The 19,340-nt window shown below is 47.1% G+C and overlaps 1 protein-coding gene across 2 annotated transcripts; it reads right to left on the bottom strand.

Annotated features, from left to right (window-relative positions):
* Positions 1-377: 377 nt before the first annotated feature.
* Positions 378-18,055, bottom strand: abcd3a (ATP-binding cassette, sub-family D (ALD), member 3a). Of its 2 annotated transcripts, XM_085362564.1 has the most exons (23): positions 17,895-18,055; positions 17,353-17,383; positions 17,165-17,263; positions 16,196-16,284; positions 14,903-14,972; positions 14,538-14,635; positions 13,983-14,106; positions 12,594-12,650; positions 11,698-11,840; positions 11,556-11,625; positions 11,304-11,373; positions 11,059-11,156; positions 9,396-9,487; positions 9,107-9,198; positions 8,963-9,029; positions 8,824-8,887; positions 8,524-8,601; positions 8,377-8,442; positions 7,919-8,008; positions 7,731-7,850; positions 4,367-4,471; positions 3,536-3,592; positions 379-2,764 (listed from the first exon to the last, which is right to left on the bottom strand). In XM_085362564.1, exons 1-23 carry the CDS (start codon positions 17,999-18,001, stop codon positions 2,687-2,689), a joined length of 1,965 nt encoding a protein of 654 aa, XP_085218690.1. In that variant the 5' UTR covers positions 18,002-18,055; the 3' UTR covers positions 379-2,686. The 2 variants fall into 2 exon arrangements, with proteins under 2 accessions (XP_085218689.1, XP_085218690.1); XM_085362563.1 differs by lacking the exon at positions 17,895-18,055 and having other exon boundaries at positions 378-2,764; positions 17,353-17,883.
* Positions 18,056-19,340: the final 1,285 nt, after the last annotated feature.

Raw genomic sequence — 19,340 nt, 5'->3', positions numbered from 1 at the left:
AGTAATTTAACTAAATACAGGCTGTGCAGAGAGCGCTATGCTGACTGGTGCACTGACAGGGTCACAGCAGTGTGATGTTGTCACCCTCCGTGGAAAAGCAAGAGATAGTGATGATGTTCTGCAACAATCCCACCCAGCCGGGGACCGTCCACCCTCCAAGATAACCATGCTCGTTCCAGTAGGAAGTGAATTCACTTTCACTGATGTAGTGCCAGACAGTTTCTTCACACTTCAGTCATCCCCTCTGATAAACAACACCCACGTATCAATAACAGAAAATGTGACATTGGTAGAAAAAAACTTGGTGTTTCATGGATGCTGCACAACTCACAGGTGCATTGTCCTTGTAATTGTGTTACTATTTATGGGCAAATAAGAGAAACATTGTTACAACAGAAATAAAATCAACCAACACAACGTTTAGTTCTTTTGTGGTAATTTTATGAAAAGCAATGTTTTTAAGTTTCTTAAAAATAGAGATGGTGAATCCAAACTGGGAGAACTTCAAAGGAAGCCAGTACAGGAGAAGTCTCACTGTGGCGTTTTGGATCAACTCAAAGCTTTTCAGGGAGTTTTTAGGACTTCCTGTTGACAGCGATTACAGATAGAAGTAATAAACGTATGAAGAAAAGCAGTCGTACACATTTATATTTTGGTACATGGACTGGCTCTCATGCACCGCCTTTCTACTCTCAGCACTTTATACAAGAGTCCTCATCCACCCCGTTTATAGAATCATGTTTTTCCATGTTTAACTGAGCTCAGGTAGAGAACGGGAACAGGGTTGATGTGCAAGGCTGTAGCAACTACAGTGTGATGATATGGAAACAGCGTCTGAAACTAGGGTGAAGACAGATGTCGTGATCAGCAAGCAGCAGTATGGATTCATGAGCAGGAGCTGGACCAGCACACATGTAAGCACAGCGAGACGGCGGGGAGGCGTGTCATAGATGAGGCAGATGGTTCACATCAGAGATCAGCTCTGAGCCTCCTCTTGGTCTCAACGCTGATGGACAGGTTGAGCTGCAGTGAGAGTGGAGAGCCAGGAGGGGTGGAGGTATGTGCTGGATCGCTTTCAAGATCGACCTCCATCACTGCAGAGCAGCTCTTGCTACCCATGTTGAGTTCCCCAAAAAAGTCTTTTTGTATAATTCTGAAATTATTATTTTTAACCTGTGGCAGTTCAACACTTTGCACCATTTCATTCGTTAAACGAATAACTGGAAACGTTGGGCTGTTCTAAAACGTTACAAATCCATCTCTCTGTGGATGCACAGACACAAAAATCGTTTCTACAACTCTTTATTTCATTAATCTGAGGTGAGATAACATTAATTATAGAAAATACCAACACAGTTAAGGCTCCCCTTTACATTTTTAAAACATTAGTATAAGGTACAAACCCCCAAGACAAACACAGTCCCACCACCCACAGAATCTACATTTCATTCATGGAAATTAGTAATGACACATCGGGAAGGGAAATGCTCAAAGTCATGATTTGGTGTTTAAGTGTGGACCAGTTTTATCATCACTGATCAAAAACAGGAGAAGGTGCAGCTTGACAACCACCAGGTTCAAATGACTGAGCTCCAGAAACACAGCTCGTGCCGTTACCAACAGTTTTTCATAAAAACGCTGCACTGAGCTTAACGAGCTGCATTCTGCTTCTCCATCTCTCCACTGTTTGTTTGTCCGATCACACAGTCAAGATATTCAGACCAGCTTTATAAACAAGAGCAAAGTTCTGGAAAACTACAGGCTGCCGTCTGTGACAGTACTTATGTGTTTAACAAGAAACAACCACAGGCCTCGATAACTTTGTCCCACAGCCAGAGAAAAAGTCATCGAGCAAACTTGTTTTAACTCCATGACACATTTAGACGGCCTTTATCCTTCGGCTTTGAGAGGAGGGGAAACAGCCAGTAATGACAGAAGCAGCAAGCACATTTATGCCATCAGATAAGGGGTCCCTCCCCACAAACTCCCCCACAGGTATTCGTTATGACCCACAGCTACATGTGAAAGTTGAAATGCTTGCTGGCGTCGTCACCTGTAGGTGGAGTGCCAGATGTCCCCCTGGTACCACAATTGAAAACAACAAACAAAAACAAATAAGCCGTCATTGTGAATCTGAACCAAGTTTAGCTAAAGGTTAGCCGAGAGCGAGGCGGACCCAGAGTGAGAAATGTGAGTGGTTGCAACAAGGCGAGATGTCCTGTGTGATGTGTTTGTGATGCCACAGGATTCGCCTCCTCACAACTGCTTCCATAAATGAGCTCATTAAAACATTAATTACGAGTGAAGGACCGTCCAACGGTCAACTCTCATCTTCAGTCAGAAGCTCCCAGACAGACACATGTAGGCAGCATCACACTCACATGAAGAACAGCTCCTGCTCCTCATTACAAGCAAACCTGGTACTGTTATGATCCATGACTGCAGTGGTGACACAGTAGCATGAGTCTACTTCTTAGTGTGAAATAGCCTAAAGGCCGGAAACAGACGTTTGGCAGTGAACAAATTATTGTTTCGACAGGACAACAGTGATAAGGATTTAACAGTGCGTAGTTTGAACTGCTGCCACGAGTGCAACCCACCCACCAAACAAAAACACTAAACAGAAAGAACACAGGACGGGTTTCTAAATCAACAGGAAGTCTGCGCCAGTGTCAGCAGCTGGTAGTTATGAACCAAACTCGACTGTTTCCTCTGTGATGGGCTTGAACTCGTAGTTTCCTCGTCCATCCATGTGCAGATAATACTACAGGACAGATCCAGAAACACAGAGTGAGTGTGGGAAGGAGAGAAATAAAGAGACCAGTGGGTTAAAACACATTTACCAATACAAAGATGTCGTTTACAACAGCAAAGAGACCACGTGTCAGATGGTTAGGTAACAGTAAGCACCAAGATCAACATGTTTCTGTACACACATGAAGAAGACCTGGGAGGTCCGTCACTATTCACAGGTTACTCTACAGTGACACAAAGACTTTGTTGTCATTGGTTGACTATACTGCACAAACTAATGAGCAGTAATCCAATGAGACATCAAGGAGGCTCAGGATAAGCTCAGTCATAAAAGCACCAGCACGTCGTAGCATTGACCGTTTCACTGACGTTAGCATAGCGGTGACAGCATGGATCCGAGCACAGCTTCAACCAATAGGATTCCTCTCTTCATGATCGCGACCAATAAGATCAAGAGACTCAGCGGCCAACATTACACAGTGTGTGGCACATCACATACTGTACAGTTTATCAACACTGGACATCGTAATGACTCTGCTTCTAATCATAGTGAGTAGATGAGGGGGGAAGCTTTGGTGCCCCTGAAACAACAAACCACCCTGAATACAGTTTGTTTGAAGCCTTAATCACTGAACGTTACAGACGTGTTAGTCTGAACTATGCACAGACTCACTGCTCCCAAATCTGCACTATGAGTGGTCTGCTCAGCCTCAACAATGAAGCCGAGCGCTGACACAATGACAGGATCTGCACTTTGAATCATAAGAACATCCAGTCCTACCTCATGATGTTTCCACAGGGATTTCCTGTGAGACACAGTGAACAAGGTGATGCCCACCTGTTGAGATAAAAAAACAAACCCCCGTTTTAAAGAACACCATGGTGAGATTTTGCCACATCATCTCCAACCCTGCTGCAAAAGCTCATAGTGTGCTACGGCCCCAGCAGGGCCTCCTTCCAAATGGACCTGTTCATACAGCTGACCCCCATCAGAGTTTAAAGGTACTTCAGGCCAGAGAAAGGTGAGCTCTAGTGCCAGAGAGCCTTGTTGGGTAGCAGCCAGTGAGCTGTGTGGTGGCTGATTAACTAACTAACGCTTCTGACTTTTCAGCTTTTTGACCAACACCTCAGTTTTGTTGCTCTTTCTTCAAAGCTGATAGCAGCTTCTGCGTGTCTGAGTTTAGTTAGTAGTAGAAGCTGCATGCTCAGGACTGGCTGAGCCCTCTGAGGTTGATCTGGATTCAGTGACTTGACAGCTTCAGTTTAGACTGACAACAGTTAAAGGAGGGCGCTGGACAGATGCTATTCTGAAAGCAATGAATTCAGATCAAGGTCAGTCCCTGACATCACTGAGAAGTCAAACTAACATTTAACTGTTCAGTTTCTGTAAACAGGGAAACTTCTAGAAACCAATGAATTCCAAGATGCACTTTGATATGACTGAATGAAGAAATGATTAAACTGGACGGGAGGAGTCGTGCCAGTGAGCAGGTTCACATAATTTAGTCACTCTCTAACTGGCCCCAGTTCAGCAGAGCCCCCCCAACAAATGTGGGCCCAGACGTAAACGAATGTGCTCATGTGCTATATTTATGTATATGCAAAGACATACCGTCCTGCAATGGGTGTAGATGTAATCCTCAACATCCACACTCACTGCACTGGTGCACTCATCCAGGATCGCAAACTGGGGCTTGTGGTAGAACAGTCTGGCCATCTACATGAAATAGATGTGTTAGGTAAGTCAGTCACTGCTGTTCCAAAAGTTGACCAGTTGACTGAAAATGATACTCAAATCCACAGCCACAGGGCAACTCCTGCATCACACTGCCGGTTTAGGTGTGAGAATAAAGCGCTCCTTCAAATGTGTCTGTTAGCAAGCAGAGAAGGGCTTTCATCCCCCGCAGGCCCGACCCCGCAGAGGGTGAAAGCCCAAACTTCATGCATCTGCCAAACCATGACTGGTTGGGCCAGAAAAACAAAGGAGCGACAGTAAAGGTGTCAGTGGAGGTGTCAGTGGAGGTGAAAGTGGAGGTGACAGTAGAGGTGTCAGTAAAGGTGTCAGTGGAGGTGTCAGTAGAAGTGAAAGTGGAGGTGTCAGTAGAGGTGACAGTGGAGGTGACATTGAGGTGTCAGTAGAGGTGACAGTGGAGGTGTCAGTGGAGGTGACAGTGGAGGTGTCAGTGGAGGTGTCAGTGGAGGTGTCAGTAAAGGTGTCAGTGGAGGTGTCAGTGGAGGTGTCAGTAGAGGTGTCAGTGGAGGTGTCAGTAGAGGTGTCAGTGGAGGTGTCAGTAGAAGTGAAAGTGGAGGTGACAGTGGAGGTGACAGTGGAGGTGACATTGAGGTGTCAGTAGAGGTGACAGTGGAGGTGTCAGTGGAGGTGACAGTGGAGGTGTCAGTGGAGGTGTCAGTAGAGGTGTCAGTGGAGGTGTCAGTAGAGGTGTCAGTGGAGGTGTCAGTAGAAGTGAAAGTGGAGGTGACAGTGGAGGTGACAGTGGAGGTGACATTGAGGTGTCAGTAGAGGTGACAGTGGAGGTGTCAGTGGAGGTGTCAGTGGAGGTGTCAGTGGAGGTGTCAGTGGAGGTGTCAGTAGAGGTGACAGTGGAGGTGACAGTGGAGGTGACAGTGGAGGTGACAGTGGAGGTGTCAGTAGAGGTGTCAGTGGAGGTGACAGTAGAGGTGACAGTAGAGGTGACAGTGGAGGTGTCAGTGGAGGTGACAGTGGAGGTGACAGTGGAGGTGACAGTAGAGGTGACAGTAGAGGTGTCAGTGGAGGTGACAGTGGAGGTGACAGTGGAGGTGACAGTGGAGGTGACAGTAGAGGTGTCAGTAGAGGTGTCAGTAGAGGTGACAGTGGAGGTGACAGTAGAGGTGACAGTGGAGGTGACAGTAGAGGTGTCAGTAGAGGTGTCAGTAGAGGTCACAGTGGAGGTGACAGTGGAGGTGACAGTAGAGGTGACAGTGGAGGTGACAGTGGAGGTGACAGTGGAGGTGTCAGTGGAGGTGACAGTGGAGGTGACAGTGGAGGTGTCAGTGGAGGTGACAGTGGAGGTGTCAGTGGAGGTGTCAGTGGAGGTGTCAGTGGAGGTGTCAGTGGAGGTGTCAGTGGAGGTGACAGTGGAGGTGTCAGTGGAGGTGTCAGTGGAGGTGACAGTGGAGGTGTCAGTGGAGGTGTCAGTGGAGGTGACAGTGGAGGTGACAGTGGAGGTGTCAGTAGAGGTGACAGTGGAGGTGACAGTGGAGGTGACAGTGGAGGTGACAGTGGAGGTGTCAGTAGAGGTGTCAGTGGAGGTGACAGTAGAGGTGACAGTAGAGGTGACAGTGGAGGTGTCAGTGGAGGTGACAGTGGAGGTGACAGTGGAGGTGACAGTAGAGGTGACAGTAGAGGTGTCAGTGGAGGTGACAGTGGAGGTGACAGTGGAGGTGTCAGTAGAGGTGTCAGTAGAGGTCACAGTGGAGGTGACAGTGGAGGTGACAGTAGAGGTGACAGTGGAGGTGACAGTGGAGGTGACAGTAGAGGTGTCAGTAGAGGTGTCAGTAGAGGTCACAGTGGAGGTGACAGTGGAGGTGACAGTAGAGGTGACAGTGGAGGTGACAGTGGAGGTGACAGTGGAGGTGTCAGTGGAGGTGACAGTGGAGGTGAAAGTGGAGGTGTCAGTGGAGGTGACAGTGGAGGTGTCAGTGGAGGTGTCAGTGGAGGTGACAGTGGAGGTGTCAGTGGAGGTGACAGTGGAGGTGTCAGTGGAGGTGACAGTGGAGGTGACAGTGGAGGTGACAGTGGAGGTGTCAGTGGAGGTGACAGTGGAGGTGAAAGTGGAGGTGTCAGTGGAGGTGTCAGTGGAGGTGTCAGTGGAGGTGACAGTGGAGGTGACAGTGGAGGTGTCAGTGGAGGTGACAGTGGAGGTGACAGTGGAGGTGACAGTGGAGGTGAAAGTGGAGGTGAAAGTGGAGGTGTCAGTGGAGGTGTCAGTGGAGGTGTCAGTGGAGGTGAAAGTGGAGGTGACAGTAAAGGTGACAGTAAAGGTGTCAGTAGAGGTGTCAGTAGAGGTGAAAGTGGAGGTGTCAGTAGAGGTGAAAGTGGAGGTGACAGTAGAGGTGACAGTGGAGGTGACAGTGGAGGTGTCAGTGGAGGTGTCAGTGGAGGTGACATTGAGGTGTCAGTAGAGGTGACAGTGGAGGTGTCAGTGGAGGTGACAGTAGAGGTGACAGTAGAGGTGACAGTAGAGGTGTCAGTGGAGGTGACAGTGGAGGTGACAGTGGAGGTGTCAGTAGAGGTGACAGTAGAGGTGTCAGTGGAGGTGACAGTGGAGGTGACAGTAGAGGTGACAGTAGAGGTGACAGTGGAGGTGACAGTAGAGTTGACAGTAGTGGAGGTGTCAGTGGAGGTGACAGTGGAGGTGACAGTAGAGGTGACAGTAGAGGTGTCAGTGGAGGTGACAGTAGAGGTGACAGTGGAGGTGACAGTAGAGGTGACAGTAGAGGTGTCAGTGGAGGTGACAGTAGAGTTGACAGTAGTGGAGGTGTCAGTGGAGGTGACAGTAGAGTTGACAGTAGTGGAGGTGACAGTGGAGGTGACAGTAGAGGTGACAGTAGAGGTGACAGTGGAGGTGACAGTGGAGGTGACAGTGGAGGTGACAGTGGAGGTGACAGTGGAGGTGACAGTAGAGTTGACAGTAGTGGAGGTGTCAGTGGAGGTGTCAGTAGAGGTGACAGTAGTGGAGGTGACAGTGGAGGTGACAGTGGAGGTGACAGTAGAGTTGACAGTAGTGGAGGTGTCAGTGGAGGTGTCAGTAGAGGTGACAGTAGTGGAGGTGTCAGTGGAGGTGTCAGTAGAGGTGACAGTAGTGGAGGTGACAGTGGAGGTGACAGTGGAGGCCTGAAGAGTTTAACACGTTTATGGCTGTTCAGCATAAATATGCAAACCAATGGCTGGTGTGTGCTTTTCAGCATGTGGAGAGGTACAACTGAGTCCTTACAGCCATCCTCTGTTTTTCCCCTCCACTGAGAACGTCCATCCAGTCCTGGACAGTATCCCAGCTGCCCTCCCGGTCCAGGATGTGACCCAGCTGAACATTATCCAGGTATTCCTTCAGCACCTGTACACAAATATAGAGTCATACACACATACACAGTGGCAGTGTGGAGGAAATCTGCAGTGTCGTACCTGATCAGAGATGCCTTTCCTTTTTTGTTCTTCATGGGTGTCGGGGTAAATGACTTGGTCCCTCAGAGAACCCAGAGTCATGTAGGGTCTCTGGACAGAAACAGAGGAGGACTTGTGAAGGGATGCATTAATGCTGTGCTTTCCAAGCTGACCCTTAAACGTGTTGTGGGTAACATCTCCGCAGAGACCTACACTCCAAACAATATTTGGGCATGAAATGAGCATCTACTGAAGAATCGCTCAGACCTGTGTTTACACACAGGAGGCTTTAACACACTAGCATGCTCCTGGTGAACAGGGAGGTGGTGAAAAGTGCAGGAAGCCAGTGAGACTCTGGAGTAGTCTATAAATAAACTCTGACAGTGTTGTGTTTTATCCCGTCTCATTTTTAGAGACCATCTTCCTCAAACTGCATCAGAGTTAAAGTAAAGCTCACACATCGCCTCCTGAAGACTCACCTGTGGGACGTAGAAAAGCTTCCCCCTCTCAGGTTTTGTCAGATGCCCACCAAACAGAGGCCACAGCTAAAACACAACCAAATAAATCCACATCATAAAAGTAAAACCAGCTTGAGATGAAACTGATTACTGATGGTGCAGCCCTACCTCTCCCAGCACCCTGAACAGGGAGCTCTTCCCACAGCCGTTGGGTCCACACACAAGAACATTAGTGCCAGACTTCACCTTCAGAAAAGAGAGAACAGCGTCTACACAACGTCCCATTGAACATCAGACACAGGGACAAAGCTATCTGAGCCCCGGCTGATCTCAGGTAGACAGCATCACACATACATGCAGCCACGAAAAGTTTGAACTGTGTCAGCACACCACTGAGTGAAATAAGTATTTGATCCTAAAACATGTCGTAGTACTCGATGGAGATGAGGTAATGCATGCACACTTTACTTCAAACGTAAGATTTCTGATCAGGATGTCTCCATTGGGTGTTGCTAGGGGAGTATTCTCAAATCTGCAGAGAGGAAAACATAAATCACACTCGATATCGCACTAAAGCACAAAGTGAAACCACACAAGCAGCACATACTTGATGAGGTTGTCTTTGTTAATAATTTGACCACTGCCCGGGACCAGTTTCTCTGCAGCATCTGCTTCTAAACACAGCGGAAAAACAAATGATGATGGCAGCTGTCGCAAATCCACTTCACAGTACATCAGGACTCATGCGTACCCTTCTCCTGCTGGGACACCATGGTGCGCTCGTATTTGCCAGCATTAAGGTCCTTGAGCACCTTCATCAGTTCAACGATACGAGCCGTGAACCTGTCGGGGGCACAATTCAACACATCCTCAGTGAACAGCACACCAGCTGTGTTTGGAAACACACTACACAACCCAGACAGCCAGCGCTCATCATGCCAGTGCTGTAGGACATTATTATCCATTTAAAGATGAGCAGTCAAATCTAAGCTCTAAGGAAATATTGGCTCAAAGCACAGCTCCCCCTTCTGCACACTCACCCTGAGAGCCGGCTCATCTCCCGGCCAGCCAGAACAATCCTGCCCAGGGCCTGGGACATTCTCAGCAGCATCCTGCCGCTCTGGTAGTAGTCCTACGAACAGCAATCAGTCAAACCTCAAAGCCCAAACATTACTACAGCAGTTTGTTAAAGCTGCGCTCCTGCTGCACGTCCCGACTGCAGCATAAACATACAGTTAATAAAGCATTAAATCTACGTGTGAAAACTAATTATGCTGGACGTCTAACATGAGGACTGAAGGGACGCCACATCGTTGGACAGACATGAAAATGATCAGGACAGAATCCGAGTTCACAGACACCCTGAAAAATCAAATCAATCATGGACCCTTTCACAGATCTGGAATCAGTCGGCACGGAGCTCCCGGATAGTTGGAGGCGGAGCCTGGCAGCAGATAGACTGAAGCACGGAGCCATTTAAAGGCAACACTTCATCCTCCAGATACTCCACTGTTGCCACAGGAGGCTGGACACACCAGTGGGAATTCCCATTCCATGATCCATATATAACTCCGCTCTGAGAGTCAACAGCATCGCAGCATAGTGTGCAATATAATTGCATGCTGCATGTCCCCTCTTTGCTGTGATCAGTGTTAGAGTTGGTGCTCTAAAGTGTAATGCATCACACATATTGCACAGAAGTGTTTACTTTACTTTCCTGTTTGTTACATAATGACCTGAAACGCATCCTTACCATTGAATAGAAAGCCACAGGTCTGCAGTGCCACACTACACATGGCACCAGAACACTTTTTATGTCCGATACCACAAATTTGGATATCTGCCGATACCTAAATTAATCTGATATAGTGTCTTTTTTATAAATATCTTGCTGCATTTTGTATAAGTTCATACTCAAGTTTTTAAAAACAAGAGACTGAAGCTATTCTGTTATACACAGAATACACTGCAGCCAAAACATCTTATAGTTCAGCAACACTGATCAATCTAATAAAGTTAAACCTGCACCATCCTCCCTATTCTGGTATTTTAAAGAGTACTTAGCAGAAATATTAAACTAACTAACAGGGTCGCCAACTTATAGCAACAATATTAGGTAACCACCGTCCACCTCACAATGCTTAATCGACATAATCAACTTTAATTTAATGCACATGTAAAACCAAAGCACAGAAATCAAATTTTCTACAATATCTGTGGATTCAACATCGTTCTTCAACAGAACTGCACAGATGGTTCCCAAAGTACTGTAGCTTACTAGAGTATATTAGACGTAATAGCTCCTATATACAGTAATGGACTTCTATACATTTAATCCGATCACCACTTTGTAAGATTCAGATAATTATTTAATAAAAGCGAGACATTTTAAATGAGAATAAGAAAGAAAAGTCTCTTTTGAGCCCCCCTCTCCCCGTTAATGCCACGATCCCACGATCACCTGACCCAAACTCAACGTAACACCTGTTCGTCCCGTCTGATGCTGCCAGGTTACACCTCAGACTGTACCTCCTGCTGCCACAGTACTATCAGAGGACAAAGTCAAGGTTGTTCTAGCGATGCTGACAGAAGCTACAGTTCATTATTACATTTGTAATCTAGATCATCGCGGCTTTAACAAATGTCAGGATTTATAAAGTACTCTTTCAGACGCGTGTTAAGTTACAGTACAGCTCCGCTCACCTCCAGCAGCTCCGAGTGTGTGCTGTGTGTGTGCCGTGGATGGGAAAGGTTCAGGAACGGCCGGCTAACCACCAGATATCCCACCACGGTGGCCAGATCTGCAAAGGAACAGCACGTGCACACACAGGACGACGCTTTATGTTGTTGGGGTGAACGTGATGAAAATGGCTTCATTCTGTTACAGGCTGTTACTGATGCTCGGTGGAGGACTGGACGAGGAGCACGTCAGCAAAACAGCTACTTACACTTAGCAATTATACTGTCCACGACACCCATAGAGAACCGGAAGAAGATGAAGTCATGCAGGTGGTCCACCTGGAAGGACAGTCTGGATTACACTCCCATATTCACTCTAGTTACCAGGAACTGGACATTTCTCCTGCTTTACTGGTTTCATCCTTCAAAAGCAAAATGTTTGCATCTTCTAAGTTTCTCTACATGAGTACTTACTGAGGTCAAGCACAGTCCCTCAGCCTGGGTAACCCAGGGCTACTCACCAGTTTCTGGAAAACGCTATGAATGGTCTGTTTTTCCCTCTTGTTCCCATTGTAGAAGGCAATCTCCTCACTGATGAGAAGATGCATCGTTAACAAACACGCCAGGCCTGCACAGTAACAGACGAGTGGCTGACAGGCTTACCTGTTGGTGATGAGGCGAGAGTTCACGTAGCGGTACTCGCCCTCGTAACGCTGCTCAGTCACGGTCATCTTGCCTACTGGCCTCCTTAATCTGGTCAGGAACAGCCCTGAGATCAGCAGGTAGACCATCATGCTGGCTGGACCCTAGGTGATGATGAATACAGAGACAGCAGCACACCTGAGCTTAAGATGTGCCCGCGGCAAACAATGAGAAGACGTAACAGATGTAAGGAGGTGGACCCTCACTGGAGGAAATATCCTGGTCAAAAACGACTTCGACAGTCCTTTGATTGAGTAGAAATACTTCAGTACTATTGGAGGCCACCTGAACTCTGGTTAGACACGTTTATTCTGGTACAACACAGTAGCACAACCTCGGGATTGTTTGAGTTCAGAAGGAGAACTTTAGGTGTTTATGTTGGACCAGACAGCGATCGACCCACCGACCTTCAGCCATCGCAGGCTTTGGACCAAGCTCTGTCCTCCAACGCACAAATTAAAGAAACATGCACACTGACAGACGCCTAAAGAAGGGAAGGCCAGAAGCATGTCTTTGTGGAAGCACACAATGGGAGCTGTGGTAACGCACAACAGTCATACTGTGGAAGAAAGCTGTGTGAGCACACATGTACACAGAGGGCTTCAAGCAGCAGCTCTCCTCTTGTTGGACAGCTAGATGGAGGAGATGCAGATGTCAGGGTGATTTGTAGCAGAGGGAAAGACAGGAAGCGTTTCATGATGAGGAGGAAGGTGATTTCTGCTGACTCAGGAGTCCTGCTACAACCAGCCCAGACAAGCCTACAGCTGACAGTGCTGATCACACAGACCTGAGAACCAACAGGAATCATTGTACTCGTTCCATCCCAAAATAAAGACATTTCTTGGAAACTTGCTTACCTGGGCACCGATGGCACTTGTCAGTTTGAAGATGTACAGGCCAATATCTAACAGAGGCTGCAGGACACAAACAGGAAAGAGTTAGACACAGGGAAACGCCACAGCAGGCCTCACGAGTCCAGAGCTGCTGCAGAGACACCAAACAGAAAGTGAACAGCTGTAGCTACAGACGCAAACACGTCCCGCACAGAAAGCCCCGCCCACGTGGTAGAGGGCGGCCCCACCACTGGGGCAGGGCAATATGGCCAAAAATATTTATCACCATATATTTGAAAATGTGCGATAACGATATAACTGGCGCGAGACAAAATACTTTTTCACTTGAACAAGCAGCTGTTTTATGTGCAGCTGTACAACAATGCAACAGCTTAACCAAAAGGCATTTCCAGTGGAAACTGGCCGACATATCCTCAGCATGTATATCCACACTAGCTAAAGAGCTGCTTTGCAGTGTGCCCAATAAATAAGTCAAACATGTCTTTTTTGGGATTATAAGAAAACCAAACTCGACTCGTTCTTCTTGCTTCCTGCACTTCGTACCATCGATTCATTAATGTTGAATTCTCTCACAGCTGCTCTGTTCTCATGATCGACTGCGCCACTGATGGACTTTAAAATCCACTTCATGCACATGTCTTAACAGGAGCCATTTGGGCTCCTTATGCACACAATACTGTAATATTATGTTGAAGCACAGTGCGTATCACAGTGCGTATCACAGTGCGTATCACAGTGCGTATCACAGTGCGTATCACAGTGCGTATCACAGTGCGCATCACAGTGCGCATCACTCCACCAGGCTCCAGTCTGCGGCTTCGTAGCTTAGCAAAGTTGTACTGAAACATTTTGACATGAGCGCCGTGGACATAAAATCGGTTTGAGGTCAGTAAGCACAACCAGAATTCATACATAAGGCGCGCTGTCGATTTTTGAGAAAATCAAAGGATTGATTTTAAGTGTGGCTTCTTTTGTGAAAAAGACGGTAATAACGACGGCCGCTTGCATGTTCTACAAAAAAAAAAGTGCTTCGGTGCCTATGTGACGGACAGAAACTCAGCCAGCTCTGCACATTATACTGGTATCACAGTGAACGGTGTGATGTGGCCCAGTCCTCCCACCACTGCACCCTCAGCCTCCTGGTAACCACACCTCTGCTATCCATTTCAAAGCCCAGGCGACGATCTTGTTAAATTATTGCAGTCAGAGGTTTTTACTACATATATCCATGATATCAGTTTGACTCTGCGGTGTCACCTTGCTCTCCATCCACCCGCCCCACGGGGTGATGATACTCTGATGTGTACAGTGGATTTACACCCCACTGTGGCCGAATTACACCTGCATGATGGGGGAGTGCAGCTGATTGATCATTAACATGTATGGGAGTACCTTGCTGACGTTGGAGTACAGATCCACCACACTGTTGCAGAACTTCTCCACATCCTGTGTCAGCAGCTGGTCTGCGTTGGCTACACGGTTGTCCAAGTTTCCCATTTTGTAGTAAGTGTAACCTCTGAAGAAGCAGGAAACAGAGTGCAGCAATCACACAACAGCTCTAATCACTATGAGTCGGGTCAGAGTCCCTGTGATGGAAGAGAGGCTGACGCTGTTTGCTTTGGCTCTCCTCAGTTACATCTGCAGGGTCAAAGTTCAGTAGTGCCGAGCTGATAGTAGCAAACAAGAGAACGCTGCAGCCACACAGGCCTGGCTTACATGCATTTGAACAACATGCTCCAGGTGTTCAGTGACCACAGGCACACAGAGGCTTCAACACCACAGCCGACTGACACCGTCTCACATCTGCTCCCCAGATTTAGCAAACAAAGCCACTCGTTTCACTGAAGTTTAAATACAGCAGCCTAACCCTGCTGCTGTCAGTGTCTCACATGCACTGAAGGTGAAACCCTCTGCACACGACGAGCACAGCATCACTGGTGTACTTACTGCAGGTACTGGTTGTAGAGATGCTGGGTTAGCCTCTCACGAAACCTCAGCTTCAGCTCATTCAGACCAAACTTCAGGAAGTTGTTCACCAAGGATATCTGGAAACAGCCAGTCAGACATTCAAAGAAAGCTCCCAGGAGAACAGCGTGCAGGAACACAGCTCGAGGTGATGAAAGCCATGCAAACTACAGACAATCAGCCATGCTCAGTTTATGTCAGTGTGATAATTACACCAGTTTCTGTGCCATGAAAAGCAGCCAGTCACACAGTTAGCCAAGCAGATCATGCTAGTGTGATGATGGGATGTGGGAGCATGAAATCAACGTGGGTGTCACAAACCTCAGGACTCCAGAGTTCACACTTACAATTGGCATGAATTCAATAAACTTCAACAAGCAGATCTTGAAATCTTTAGTGGAACGACCAATAATTGCACTGCAAACCACAACAAGAACAAAGATGAGCAAACAAAGCCAAGGTCAGAGACAAACACTGAAGCTTGCTGTGTGCAATTTATGATGTGACACAAAGAGGACGGTGGATCCTGACACGGAGCAACACTGGAACACTACTCAATCTATGCATTTCCATGTTATTAGCTGCTGTGCACAGAGGCCCGACTCTGAGGCGTCACTGGGCCATGTGTAAACTGCATTTGTTACATACATTACAAATATTTGTCAGATCCACCTAATCGCACAGAAAAATAACAAAATATGGCAGCCCAAACCCAAGTGCAGTGTGTGCTCGTAATTCAACATCTGCAGCAATATCAAATCTATAATCAACAGTAGTTCAGTCTGCTCTCCAGCAGCTTCGACTCCGGGATCAGAGCGTGACGGTCTCCACCGTGAAGACATGGATCAAAGCACATCTGGGTCCCGCCCAGCTCTCTCTCTCCTGGGTTTCTGACATTTGCAGAGTGCACACAGAACAAGTCTGCGTTTGAAAAACTCAGCTTCAGGCGCTTCTCAACAATGCAGCGCCTTTCACTGCTCCTACAAAGATGCAGCACTCGTACGCAGCGCTTTGTGTGCCAGGGTCATGTGACACTTGAAACGGCGCACACAGTATCTGAAGCAGAACAAGTTCATACTACACGCCACGTCTGACCAGCTGCAGGTCGAGCCAGCTGATCCAGAGCCGGCGGCCGGAGTAATGAGCACACACTGAACAGCATTCCAGTGAACCTGTGCCAGGATGTTACACGTCCCCATGACGACCACAGGTCAGCGTTGTACCTCACAGACCGCACACAAAGCAGATGTTAGAGCTACCATGTTAATGGCTTCTTCTAACACAGCACTTGTTGACAGTTACCCCTGGTATGACTGACATGTAGGAACAAAAGTGCGTGTTGAACACACAGCTGTCTCTGCTTATAATACCACTGTGAAGAACCAAAACACAGTCATCAGTTCCTGTAAAGACAGCAAAGCAGAATCCACGTTACGTTTTCAAACTTTCATTGTGTGAGCAGCAGCAGAGAAAGCCGGGAACGCCCCCTGCTTCGGCCTGGTAGGGCATCAACATCGCCGACGCTACGACCACACACTGCCCCGCCCCCCACTCTAGTGATTTATCACCGTCTCATCTTTGTTGTGTCGTCTGATTTACTCCTGTAACACAAAGAAACATCGTAAACACTGAAGCCTGACCTTTCGATCATGGTCCCGTTCTGGATCATCCACACGTCACAGTAGGTTCTGGCCACCAGCATGGCAGCAATAAACATCAGGTAGCCAGCCTGTGGAGGAGAGGGGAGACAGCGCCCACAGACTGGTTAGTGTGTAAAAGACTGCAGATGTTTACGGTCCTACCTTTGACTCTGCTCGTATCTAATGAACTGATGAGATAAGACGAGACCAGGAGCAGCCATGTGGCGGCGACCTTGACTTGTGGAGTTATTGTCTCTGTGTCAAAGGGCTCTGCTGCAATCACAGCAACGCTGTGGAAACTGTTTCCCAGTATCTTTCAACCATTACCAGACTCAATGTTTATGGTTGGCCCAGTCATCACTGGTCAAATAGGTGAAAGGCCTCAGTGATTAGGGCTGTCACAAAACTAGAATCACAATTTAATACCAATAACCATGAAAATGTCAGAGAGCGGCCAATCGAACACCACGGGCACCAGTACGTTTCAATGGGAGGACTGGCAACAGGTGCCTTCAACATAATGCTGACCAGAAGGAAGCAAAGATGAAGAGCTGGTATCACTACGACCTTATCATCAGGTCATTACTGTCAGAGTACCATATTCATACACCTGCTGTGTTCATTTCACTGACAATGATGTGAACACAGTAACCTCACTGTGACACGAACCAAAGCAACCTGCTGATCCGGAACTTTCCGGAGCCACGTACGCTTTGTATTCTGGGAGGTCCTACAGATATGTGAGGGTCTGTACTGGCTCTTCTGCTAGTTTCTAGAATAAAGGATGCAGTGTGTACACCATGCATGAAGCCTTCAAACGCAACATCCATGTAAGGGCCGCGATCAGAAGAAATGTGCAGCATGTCTACACCGGCACGATGAACTGTCCACTGGCCTGGAGTCGAACCAAAGCACCTATATGAAGAGAGCAGTGAGTGCAGGCGGTCGCTGGTTCGAGTCCACTCTTACCTCCATGCAGAAAACGCGAGGCACCAAGACCCGGAGGATCCGGAGGATCCGGAGGAAGAAAACTTTGTCCACAGCTGCGCGATCTTTTTTGCCATCCTTCTGCATGAAGAGGTTCAGACAAGAATTAAATGCACCAAACTAAGTATTATGTAGACTTTGGACACTCCGCTCAGGGTGTTTCAACATACCTGCGTGTTCAGCACCAGGTCTGAGCTTCCTCTGAAAAACAGGGCATTAAACGATAAACACGCTGGTAACTGTGGCCTCCGCTGCCATCCTGTAGCATGAGGCCCGTTTACAGGACTCACACACGGGACTACAGCCTCAGCCTTCACCGCCTCAGAGCGACCTCTTTCCCACAACATTCACCACGTCACCTGCCAGCGGGGTTACTGCTGTCGTGGCTGACAGATAACTACACACTAGCTTATTAGATTACACACACAACTTTGGCTGACAGTACGACATTACTGAGAAAGAAACAGTAGAAGACACCAAGCCACAGAATTCTGGCTGTGCGACAGTGTGTCGGGAACACGTTATTTCTGTTCGTGTTGGGATGTATGCCGAAACAAGAGGACCCCGAAGAGCACACAGAAAACGTGCCTGCTTAGAAAGGAGCCTCGGGAGCACCGAGCAGCGGCAGGTCGCCTGTCAGCTGCTAGCCGCTCCTCAGTAGCATGACTGTCGCTGACAACCAGCTGCTGAGCGACACACAGCAGCCGCTTACCTGTTTGACTTGGTCCGCTTCCTGTGCTTCAGCAGCACGAACACAAACAAAATGCTGCCCGCTATGGAGGAGTTCCTAGCTGTCAGATATTTACTGAAACCCGCCATGACTGGGACACAACGACCGGCCTGCGCTCCACGGTCTTTCGGACGAAGTCTTCTTCTTCTGTATCGGCGGCTGACAACGACTATAGAGATGCATTACTGCCACCTACCTGTGGCTGCAATAATAATAATAATAATAATAATAATAATAATAATAATAATAATAATAATAATAATAGTAAATTATCATTATTATTATTTATCTATTTTTACTTTGACGCGTCAAGTACAAATGCATATAGGAATGGATGAACTGCCAAAGAGATCAGTAACAATGAATGAAAACAGTCAGTGAATAAATGTACATACAAAAAACAAATCATCATGTCTAAATGTCTATGCAAAAAATAAGCATGTGAACGCAGTGTAATATTAAATCAAAGCTGCACTTACTTTACAATAGCATGTGTTGTTTTTGTGGTTTAGTCATTTTAAAGTACCTGTTGAAGGAAATTGCCGTCCCGGGTTTCCTCCGTGGCGTGAGCGATAAGCAGAGTTCTGTCCTTTCCTTCTAAGATTCCTAATTATTTAAAGTAACACTCAGGTATGCCATTCAGCGTGTTAGTACGAGCTCGGGAGCAGCTTGGGAGAACAAGAAAACAGAGACTGCTTTAGGTTGCCTTCCCAATCGACTCAAAGGTTTATTTGATACACAGCAGTTTATATAGAGGAAAAAAAGGTTCGTGTGTCAGCAAGTTCTCAGTTCAAACCAGTACAGACCAAATAAGGAAACGTCTTCCTGCCTTGTGAGCAAAGAAGTATCCTGTGTGTAGTTTATCAGTTCAGCTACAATTTATGATCATCCCAGCAAAATACACAGAATACAGAGTTCTTTTATTAGTGAATTCTGAAACAAACCACCTGGCCTTTAACGAGCCTTTTTCTAAGAGATAAGGAAGGGAGGATGGGAGTAAGGAAGTGGTCTCGTCTCTGTGGTGTTTTCGACCTTGGGGTACCAGCCTGTGAGTCTTACACATTAATTCTTGGGTCAGAGAGAAAGAGAAAAACAACTAGTAGATGGACCTTATTGAGTAACAGTTTTCCTGTATAAAACAATCTTCTGTAAATGCTAACCGTGGTATCAAAATATCATAACACCTGTAAAGTTCTTTTTATATAGAAGTTAAATTCTAACTTAAATTAGCTCAATTAGTTTAAGATGTAACCCAGCTTTAGACATAATAATCAATGATGGTGATAATGAGGTAGCTCTTCTGCCTTAAGCCATGTGCTTGGCCAGAGGTTGTTTGGTTTCCTTGATGTATAAAACAGGACAATCATCCTGGCACTTACTGGTGTATTACTACTCTAATAGTGTATTACTAATCTGTGCCGGGGGACT

Source organism: Diplotaxodon limnothrissa, linkage group LG9 (genome assembly GCF_057381915.1).
Source record: "Diplotaxodon limnothrissa isolate DT_005_m linkage group LG9, D_limnothrissa_male_GT1.1, whole genome shotgun sequence".
Classification (NCBI taxonomy): Eukaryota; Metazoa; Chordata; class Actinopteri; order Cichliformes; family Cichlidae; genus Diplotaxodon; species Diplotaxodon limnothrissa.
This window is presented reverse-complemented; position numbering and strand designations above follow the sequence as displayed.